General features: G+C 52.4%; 1 protein-coding gene and 1 long non-coding RNA gene across 4 annotated transcripts in view; both read right to left on the bottom strand.

Moving 5' to 3' along the window:
• Nucleotides 1-272: 272 nt before the first annotated feature.
• Nucleotides 273-2088, bottom strand: LOC114006031 (uncharacterized). Its single transcript, XR_003547804.1, has 2 exons — nucleotides 1687-2088; nucleotides 273-994 (listed from the first exon to the last, which is right to left on the bottom strand). It is a non-coding gene; the product is annotated as an uncharacterized LOC114006031 (long non-coding RNA).
• Nucleotides 2089-2101: 13 nt separating this feature from the next.
• KCTD15 (potassium channel tetramerization domain containing 15) overlaps nucleotides 2102-10289 on the bottom strand; it is an 18979-nt gene continuing 10791 nt past the window's right edge. For all 3 annotated transcript variants that reach the window (XM_014584015.1, XM_014584014.1, XM_006167976.1), the window contains 3 exons: nucleotides 8969-9113; nucleotides 4284-4589; nucleotides 2102-3138 (listed from right to left, as the gene is read on the bottom strand). In XM_014584015.1, coding sequence (XP_014439501.1) covers nucleotides 2980-3138; nucleotides 4284-4589; nucleotides 8969-9113 — 610 coding nt within the window. In that variant the 3' untranslated portion in view covers nucleotides 2102-2979. The remainder of the gene's footprint in view (nucleotides 3139-4283; nucleotides 4590-8968; nucleotides 9114-10289) is intronic.

Consider the following 10289-nt stretch of genomic DNA (forward strand, 5'->3'; position numbering starts at 1 on the left):
TTCTAAGGAAACAAGTTAAGTAGCTTAAAAAAAAAAAAAAAAAAAAACACTTTTTAGAAGATGTTATTAGTGTTGTGACCTGGCTTTGAGCCCGATAGGAGTGGGACAGTAGCAGGAGCCATCTGCTGTGGCTCTGCCAAGTTCTCCTCTGTAGACAGAGGTGGGGTAGAAAACAGGGAAGTGCTGACCCAGCTCTGTCCAGTTACGATCAAGAATTAGTCTTGATTCTAGAAGGTTCTTGATTATTTTTATAATCAAGAATAATTTGAGACTTAGGAAGAGCAAAAGTATTATTTATACCGCTGGTATTGGATCAAAAGATTACTTATAATAATAGATTCATTCCAGGAAGTAACACATGTTTTAAAGGAATCGGTCATGTAGACTTATTGTTCATGGAGAGCAGGTGTATTAACATGACGGCATTACTATGGGAGCAAGGGATTCCCTTACAAATTCAGAAATTCCCCAGGCGATGTCAAAAATCATACTTCCTGATTTGACTTAATTAGTAAATAAGTGAACGAAGGTTGAAGAAGATAGTTACTCTTTTTATCCAATTCCTTTCTATTGCCTTTCTTTCTTTTTAGCACAATCATTTAATCGAAAAGATGGTTTGCTTGAGCACATTAGAGAATCTCCACCCCCTCAGTAACCATGCCGGCCATTCTACCAGAAAAATCCATGAACGCCGGCAGCACCGAGTTGTTTTCACAAGACTTCCTTTCTAATAAACACAACACTTTCTCCTCTCAGAGGTGAGCCTCGGATGCCAAAACGCAGATGTGCCAACTGTAGGCGTGTTGCTAAGCAGAGGAGACCAGCAAGTTTGTCCAGCAAATTAGATTGTACAGTGGGGTGGCGTCTGCTCTGTGGCCTCAGACAGGAAGCGGCTGGTCTGCGCACCCATCCTCGTCCTCCAAGGCAGGTCAAGGTCGGTGGCCCTTAGCAGGCAGGTACAAGGGTCATCGTTTAGAACATGACCACATTGGAGCTTTGAGAAGAAATACAAAAGAGGCTCATTAAATGTGGAGGTCTATGTGACTATGGTCAAAGTCCTTCCCTTGGAAAAGGGCCATACTGGGATCTTGTTCTGAGCCGAGGCGATCTAGTTCCGCCCTGTCTCTCTGGCTGGCCTGAGTCATGGCCTGTCACCTTCTCATACCACTGTGTGGAGCTCTGAAGAGGACACCAGTCCCAACCAGAAAGACATCCTGAACATTTAAGACTGGGTTCACAAGGCCCGGACACCTTCTGTCTGCCTTTCCCAATTCGCATCTGGTTAGGAGCTGTGAATCAGGATTTGGAATCTGTGCTGCCCAGGGGAGACAGGCAGGAACTCGAGAAACACCCACATGTAATAAATAACACCCCACTCAGGACCCTGCCCAGCCTCTCCCCAGCTACCGCTGCCGGTTACGCCTAGATTTGAACTGAAGGAACCCAGGGAGGAATGCCAGCTCTAGACTGCCCGCACAGCACCATACGTGGGGGTCGGCTGCTGCTTCCGCACAGGATAGAGCTGCAGTCTTTTGCTTTATAACATCATTTATGGCATGAACTAGGAACGTAATGTGTTTACACACACACACAATTGTACATCGGCATCTTTACAATATTAAAGGAGTCATATACAAGTCTACAGGCATTGTACACAGGGTGGTGCGGCGGGGACGCCCCACTCACCAGTTCTCTGCGGTTTCTCCACCCGGGAAAAGCCAGCGCACGATCGAGTGTGACTCAGCCGGGGGTGGTTATCCATCTTTGGGCCTGCTGTCTGGGAGGCAGCAGGTCAGTGAGGACCCCTGGGGGCCAGTCCTCATTGGAATTTGGGGTCAAGAGCGCCAGGTATGCCTAGGTCTGGGTCTCCCAGGCAGGCTAGTGTAACACGTTTAATTCAAACTCACTGTGCATACGAGTGTGGGAAAACGAGCTGGGAGCCCAGAGGACACTGTTGATGGATGGGCCCCTTCATGGTGTGACCCATTCTTGAGGTAATGTGTGGCCCCGTGGCTGGTCCAGATGGGGAGACTTCTCCAGGAGCCCAGGTGTGAGTACTCGCAGATGTCTGGAAGCCCCTGGCACTGTAGATCGAGTGTGGAAAAACGAGCTGGGACGGTCCCCTGAGCTGGGAGCCCAGAGGACACTGTTGATGGATGGGCCCCTTCATGGTGTGACCCATTCTTGAGGTAACGTGTGGCCCTGTGGCTGGTCCAGATGGGGAGACTTCTCCAGGAGCCCAGGTGTGAGTACTCGCAGATGTCTGGAAGCCCCTGGCACTGTAGATCGGGTAACCCACCAAGTGCAGCCTGAGCCCAGGCGGCAGAGATGGTGAGGGTCTCAGGTGGTTACAGGGCCGCAGGACCCTCATGCCCATATTGCCCTCCTCTCAGCATCCCTGCCCTGAGGGCCCTGCTTCAGCTCCTGCAGCGCTGTCATCCCTGCGTCTGTCCTTGGAGCCCAGGTTCTGCAGGTGGCTAGGCCTGGGCACCCAGCAGCCCCTCCACGGGGTGGGCAGGTTGCATGTCCCACTGAGAACTGAGCACCAGATGAAGAAGCATTGGTCCTTGTCGGCCTCTCTGATTTGTGCTTCTGTTTTAAATACTGTAGAAAAATAAGCCATCTCTAACGCAAAGAGAGTCGCAGAGTCTGCCACACATGGAGAAGGATAAACAGCTCCTCCAGAGCAGCCAGGGACACCTCTGCTGACCCTGCCTGGGCAGGCCCTGGAGTCCCAAGGGACACTGCATCAGGTACCAGTGCAGAGTTCCCACCACAGCATCTTTGGGTCACATCAACGGTCCTCTGGGGGCCATGCCTCCAGCGCCCCACGTGCGGTTGCCATGACACCTGGGGCCTTGGCATTCTCCAGGCTGGCTTTGGCCCCCCTACCCTCAGTCTCGTGCCCACTGTTAAGCACACACGGGCAGCTCTCCCCAGCACTGTTTCCAAGTCCCTGGGGCATCCCCAGGGCAGGGCCTAGTCCAGGGGCTCTTGCTTTATCCGGACGGCAGTCGGGGTGGGCTGCGGCCGCCGTTCCTCTCGGCAAAGAACATACTCGCTGAACTGGGAGGAGTCCACGCCACCCCCACAGGATGCGGCCACGCTGAAACCCCGCTGGAACAGCCTCTCCAGGACCTGCCAGGGAAGACAGAGGGTTCAGTATGCCCACTACGATGGTGGATGGTGTGCCCGATGGCTCGGCCAGGAGGGCAGGTGGGCACCAACTGGACCAAGCTGCTTTCTGGTAAGATCTCACACTTGCTCACTGAGACAGGTCCCTGCAGGGCTACCAATCAGGTACCACCACAGGAGGGACAGGAGCAGCCAGACCTAGGGGCTCCCTGAGTTATCAAACAAGGGTTCACAGTCTTGATTTGAGAGGGCCGAAAGAGCCTTTGGGCCCTTTCTCTCTTCTTTAGGGTGTAATCTGTCCCCCCCTCTCCAGACACACAGTCCCAGGAGCTCCCTCCCTAAAGGAGTCCTGCCTCAATAATGGAGAGCCCTAGCCTCCGGGCAGCCACCTGCTTCCCTGAGCTGTGAGTCCCAGATGGTTTGCAGCCTGGGGGCTCCTCGGCTCAAGGGGGCTCTAAGTAGAGAGAAAGAGGGCGTCCTCCTCTCAGGGCGTGCCTGTGGGTTTGTGCCTGGGAGAGAGGGGGGGGTCTGGGCGCTATGTCTGACACCTGTGTCCTGCAACTAGCAACCGACAGCCTGCCGAACGGGTGCCTGGGGGACACTTGTCTCACAAAGCCCTCGCTCTCCTAACTGAAATGTGTCTGCCCCTGGGCCTGGTAAGAGCTACAGGAAAACAGGCCCCACTCTTGTCAATTCTCACACTCATCTGGGCAAAACCAGTGCAATAACATTCTGGGCAGCTGTCGGGTGCCCCAGATCCAGATCCAGATCCAGGGTGAGGAACAGGGCTCCCAGCCACCTGGCCTCTCGGCCTCTGTCCTGCTTCTCCTGTTGCCTGGGTTTAATTTGAATCCAAAGTCAGACTCTGCGTGTCAAATGAAGAACACTTGGTTGAAAATACTCTGGGCCATTTTTATAGAACACCCTTTCGGGGAGGAAAATAAAAAAAGTACAGATCAATTTTTTTAAGTCCAACCCCTAGGCGCCATCATTTAATTATGAGCGGGACATAAATTATGCATCGACACATTGTTGCCTTTTCTGTAAAATGGCACAGAGGGCTTCGTCATCTCGGGGACCATACCTCCCTCCACCGTGCGCTGTGGCTGGGGGAAGCTCTGGAGAGGTTGGGGGGATGCCGCCCTCACCTGCACCGAGTTGAGCCGGCAGTAGCCGTTGAGTGGGAAGCGGATGACGTGCGTGGGGTCCTGGTTCCAGCCGGCGTTGACGGAGTTGCACATGACGTCCCCGGTCTCCGGGAAGACCTCCTCGATGAGGGCCTTCTCCCCGCTGAGCGCGATGCGCTCGCCCAGGTCGGGTGTGACCCGCACCACCAGGCAGTCGCAGGCCCGGCTGCGGCGCCGCTGCTCCTGCTCCTGCTGCCAGCGCTCCAGCTCGCGCACCATGGGCTGCAGCTGGTAGTACCGCGCCTCCTCGTACAGCAGACTGAAGTCCTGCGGAAATGCGAGCACGTCGGGGGAGGCGGGCCTGCCCTGGCCAACCCCGCGGGCCTCCTCTCACCATTCTGCAGCAACTGTGACCCCAAAGGCAGTGAGGACTGGGATGGCTGTCCCCATGGTACGGATGGGGCACAGGAGGCGCAGGTGAAAGTGGATGCATGGAAGCCAGCCTTGCCCCAGGGCAGTGGGTTGGTGAACCACCCTGCGGGCCCCTGAGAGGCCCACCTGGCCCCAGGCACTGGGCATGGCTTTATCCCCTGGCCACCAGGTGCCTGAAGGAAAGTCAGGCCCCACACTAGAGGAGCCTTGGGCTTAAAATCCTACCAAGAGCAGAAGTCAGCCAGGCATAGGGCAGCCTGGTCCTTGGCCACCATGGTGGAATCCACAGCCCAGCCCAGAAGTGATGATTCACCTCCAACCTGACTTGCAAGGGTTCAATTTTCAGCTTCATCACGTACCACTCCTGAGACCCCCCCAAACCTCAGTTACTGACTTCCTTGAGCCTCAGATTCCTCTTCTATACAATGGATGTAAACGCCCCACTTAGAGAAAGGGAGTGAGGATTGAAGGATACAGATCTGCCAAGAACTTGGTCTGCCCCTGCCCACACAGAGCATGAGGAGGTGCTGGGGCCCATCCCTCAGGGGCAACCTGTTCCCAGGTGGGCTCACACACATGCCCATCACCAGCCCAGCCTGCATGGCCGAGGGTCCATGGCTCACACCATGGACTGGGGCTCCCCACACACAACCCTGGCTGGTAAGCCTGAGGGCCTCTGAGGGAAAGACAAAGAAGCCCCGGCCTCAAGCTCTCAGTCCCTTCCACCTGCTGTGTGGACCTTCAGAAACCTCTAGGGAGGCTCAACCCTAAACCTTCCCCTAGGTCTATTATTGTCAGGGACCCACCCTGCGTCTTCCCTAAGATCCCTCAGGGTTCTCCCCTGCGTCTCTGCTCCCTTGGCTCTCACTGGCTCCTGAGGTTTTAAAGACTTCTGTACGACAAGCACCCCCTTCTCTGCTCATAACCCAGAAGGACCCCAGTGGAGCCCCCATTAGCTATTCCAGGCAGGAACAGGACACAGCATTCCCCCAACCTGTTCCACCCAGGCTTCCACTCACTGACTCAGGACCCAAGTGGCAAGCCAGGAGACCCCTCAAAAGTCCCCTTGCCTCTGCCAATCCACATCATTGTCCTTGTGCAGCCTCTACCTCCATGTCACTTTAACCTGCTACCTTGCTCCATCTTCTCTGCCTCCACCCTGACCCAAAGGTTCCCTTAGGCTCCTATAGCCTTCAGCCATACTGGCTCCCTGCACCCACCTCCATGCCAGGTCTGTGTCCTTCTAAACAGCAGCCAGCACCATCTGTCCTGCTTGCCAATCTGACTGTCCTTCCCCTACTCACACCCCTTCCACTGCATCAGGGTAAAATGGCCGAAGCTGAGCCATTCAGCAAGGTCTTGATTCCAAATAGCAGCCTTCCTGCCCTTCCATGTCCAGTTCAGAAGGCCCTAGGCTCAACACCTCTCTGTTTTGGAATGTGTCAAGCCCATTGCCACTGCCACCGCCTCACTAAGGCCCTCACACCTGTCTGTCCTTTCCGCCTTCGCCACCCAGATACACGCTGTTTCTTCTAACGCCCCAGTGTTCACTGTCTTAACGCTTTCTACTTCTCTCAACACGTGCCCCATGGACTTCAAGTTCACCATCTGTCTTCCATTAGGCTGTAGCACCCTGGGCTGGGCCGGCATCTGCCTGTATATCCCTGTTTCCAGCCCATGTTCAGTAACTCAGTAACCAAGTTGGACAAAGGACAAAGGAGTCCCAAGACTACTAGTCCTCTGGATAGCTGCAGGAAAGAAGCCAGGTACAAGCTGGTACAAGCCATGGCAACCTGGGTCTGAGTGTCCTTCATCCTGGGATCCCTAGTACCTCAGAGGGGCTCAATATAGAGGCAAGACACAGGTAACCAGACCAGCTGCCTTGGGCAGGTCTGTCCTGAGACGTGGGATAACTTTTTCCTTAAAGGGTGTCTAAGGCCAGGTGGTAGCACCGTAGTAACACAACTGGATCCACACAGGAAAGGTTCTGGGTTTGTGAACCGAGCCCTCCCTGAACACGCCAAGTGGGTGTCAGTGCCTGTGATCTAGGCTGGTTGACACGGGAGGATCACGGTGTAAAGATGCTGTTGGGGTGCTTGTCTCTCTGTCTCTCTCATGGAAGATATAAATACATGTCTAAAAGCTAAGGGGCCGGGGTGTGGCACAGCAGTAAAACGCCACGCTCTGAGAGGCTGATGCACATGGGAAGATTCTGAGTCGTATGGAGAGACCTCCCTGAATATGCCAGGTATGCAGGATCTGGGGCTGGCAGAGGCTGGGGGGGTACATCATGGCATCAAGACTCTACTGAGAGGGCCGGCAGGTGGCGTCGTGGTTAAGGGCGCTAAACTCCCACATGGCTGACCACGGCTCAAGTCCTGAACCTGGTGGCTTGCTTTCTCACTTTCTCTCTCTCTCCCTCTCTTTCTCTCTCTGTCCATCTGATCAAATTGAAAAATAACAATAATAATTAATAAAGTTAAATAAAATAATTCTTTAGAAAAAATAGACTCTACTGAGGGAGCTGTCTCTGTCTCTCTTTCTTGGTCATGGAAGAAAGAAAGAAACTTTTTTTTTTTGGAGAGGTTTTTGCTATAAGGCACACGCGCTCGCCAGAAAGACAGAGACAGACAGAGAAACAGAAACTAAGAAGTCACCCCCAGGGGATATGGCCATGCTGCAATCCCTTCTCCTCCATTCTCCTTTCAGGATCTTGGGCACGCATGCACACGCGCCCGGCGTGAGTTTAAGCCACTGGGTCTGGGACTTGAACCACGGTTGACTACATGGGAGTCCAGCGACATAGCCATTATGCCAACTGCTGGTCCCAGAAATAACTAAACTTTAAAAATAAATAAATAAAGGGGCTGGCAGGTGGCGTAGTGGTTAAAGGCGCTGGACTCCCACATGACCGACCCCGGACCTTTCAGCTTGCTTTCTCATTCTCTCTCTCTCTCTCTCTCTCTTACTCTGTCTCTCTCTGGTCCAATTAAAGTAAATAAATAAAGTTAAATAAAATAATCCTTTAAATAAATAAATTAAAAAGTTAGGTGGAAGTTAGCAGGTGGCATGGAGGTTAAGGTGCTGAATCCTCTGGCTGACTGTGAGGTTTGAGTCCTGGACCCAGGGGCTTGAAAATCACACCATGGGGCAAGCAGATGGCATAGCAGTGACATAGCTAGACTCTCACATGGCCGACTGAGGTTTGAGTCCTAGACTCAGTGGCTTGAAAATCATGCTGGGTGCATGTGCATTTGTGCCCCAAATCCCAGGAGAATGGAGAAAAGGGGATTGTAGCATGACATGGCCATCTCCCCAGGGGGGTAATTTCTCATTTTTTCCCCCTCACTATTTCTGTCTCTCTCTCCTGCTGGCAAGCACATGTGCCCTAAGGCAAAAACCTCTTAGAAGAAGAAGAAAAAAGGAAAATCACACTAGGGTGCATGTGCATGCATGCTCCAAATACCAAGAGAACAGAGAAGGGATTAGAGTGTGGCCATTTTCCTGGGAGTGATTTCTCACCCCAACCCCCTTTCCAGCAAGTGCCCTCACCTGATAGCAAACATAAAAAAAAATTTTAAAAATAAAAAATTTAAAAAGTAAGGTGACTATTGACCACTGATGAGTATTGTCCAATAAAACTAAGTATAAAGGGACCAGCAGATGACATAATTAATGGTTACGCTGTTAGATTCCCACATAGTCAACCCCTGGTTGAGTCCTGGACCCCGGGGCTTAAAACACGCTGGGCACATGTATGTGTGTGTCTAAAATCCCAAGAAGAGAATGGAGGAGAAGGCAATCCCCTCAGTGGGTGACTTCTCTCTTTCTGTCTCTTTGTCTCTCTCTGGGGAGCGCATGCATCCTACAGCAAAAATCTCTCTGAAATAAATAAATAAATAAATAAATAAATAAGTGAACAGATAAATGAATGGCATCTGTTCGGACCTTCAGACTTTCACCCCTGCAAGCTGCCAACAAGCAATGGACCCATGCGTCTCTAACTCCTGGAACTCCGGCACACAGCAGTCCTTCAGCACGACAAATATTAAACTGGGGTAAGTGCTGCAGCTTAATTGTTGTTACACCCTGATAAATAAGCTAAAAATGTGAGAAAACAAAATTAGTTTAGAAAAACTGATTTAGCCCTCGGCTCCATCGTTTAACTTTTTATGGTTGCTATGACGACCACGGGTCCATTTATTAAGTCACAGCGTCCCCTGTGTAATGCCATCACACAGGCGGCACAGGGGAGGTGCCAGCTGCAGAGTTACCTTGAAGTCATCTGGGAGCAGCAGTTTCGATGTCCGCAGGAAGCTCAGGACATAGCGGAAAATCTCCCCGTCCCGGTCGATGAAATAATGTTGCTTCAAACTGTCCAGGACGATGGGTTCAGTGCCATTGAAGAGGCGGCTGATTCTGGGGGAAGACAGGCAAGGTGGGGTCTCTGAAGGAAGGGGCCAAATCCCTGCCCCCCCTCCACAGGGCCCTCCCTGTCTGAGGAGCGAGGGGCCTCACGTGGGTGACGATGGGACTGTGCTGAGCCTGACGGACACCTGCATACACCTGGGGGAGCCGGGCCACAGTCGGACAGGACGCTGGTGCAGAGCTCAGCATGCCACACACCTGTGCTTGCAGGCCACAGCCAGAAAGGAACACACTCAGCTGTACACAGCAGCCCGCCAACACACAGTGCCAGCCTGGAGAACTGCAGCAGGACACACGGAGGCCTCGCCCCCGACACACAAACCAGCTGGCAATAGACCTGCCCGGAAAGGGCACACCGACCATCTAATGCCCAGCCTGGTGAATGTACAGGGAGGGTCTAAGAGTTCATGGAAAACATGTGTTACAAAAGAAAAACATGGGGCCAGCTGGTGACACAGTGGTTAAGGCGGCTAGATCCTATGTGCTCAAATATGTGGTTCAAGTCCTGGACCCAGCAGCTTGAGGAACAGCAAAGCACATGTGTGTGCCCAAAATCCCGAAAGGAGGGACAGATGGAGAAGGGATTGTAGTGTGACCATGCCCTATAGAGAGTGATTTCTGTCTCTCTCCAGTGAGTACATGTGTCCTCTGGCAAATTAAAAAAAAAAAACAAAAACAGAGGGACCAGCAGATGGCATGGTAGCTAAGGGCACTGAACTCCCACACGGCCGACTGTGGTTTGAGTCCCAGACCTGGTGGCTTGCTTTCTCATTTCTCTCTCTCTTGGCTCTCTATCTCTGTCTCTCTCACTTGCTCTGTCCCGCTCTGGTAAAATTAAAATAAATAAGTAAAGTTAAGTAAAAGAATTCTTTAAGGGACCAGCAGTTCGTGTAATGGCTATGTTGCTGGACTCCCATGTAGTTGACGGTGGTTCAAGCCCCAGACCTGGTGGCTTAAACTCACACCAGGCATGTGTGCGTGCGTGCCCAAGATTCTGAGAGGAGAAAGGAGGAGAAAAGATTGCAGCACAGCCATCCCCCCCAACCCGGGGGTGATTTCTCCCTTTCTGTCTCTGTTTCTCTCTGTCTTTAGGGAGAGCACACGCACTCTGTAGCAAAAACCTCTCAAAAAAATTATTTAAAAAAAAAAAAAAAAAAAAACAACACA

The sequence above is a fragment of the Tupaia chinensis genome, unplaced genomic scaffold (genome assembly GCF_000334495.1).
Source record: "Tupaia chinensis unplaced genomic scaffold, TupChi_1.0 Scaffold145396_1, whole genome shotgun sequence".
NCBI classification, from domain to species: domain Eukaryota; kingdom Metazoa; phylum Chordata; class Mammalia; order Scandentia; family Tupaiidae; genus Tupaia; species Tupaia belangeri.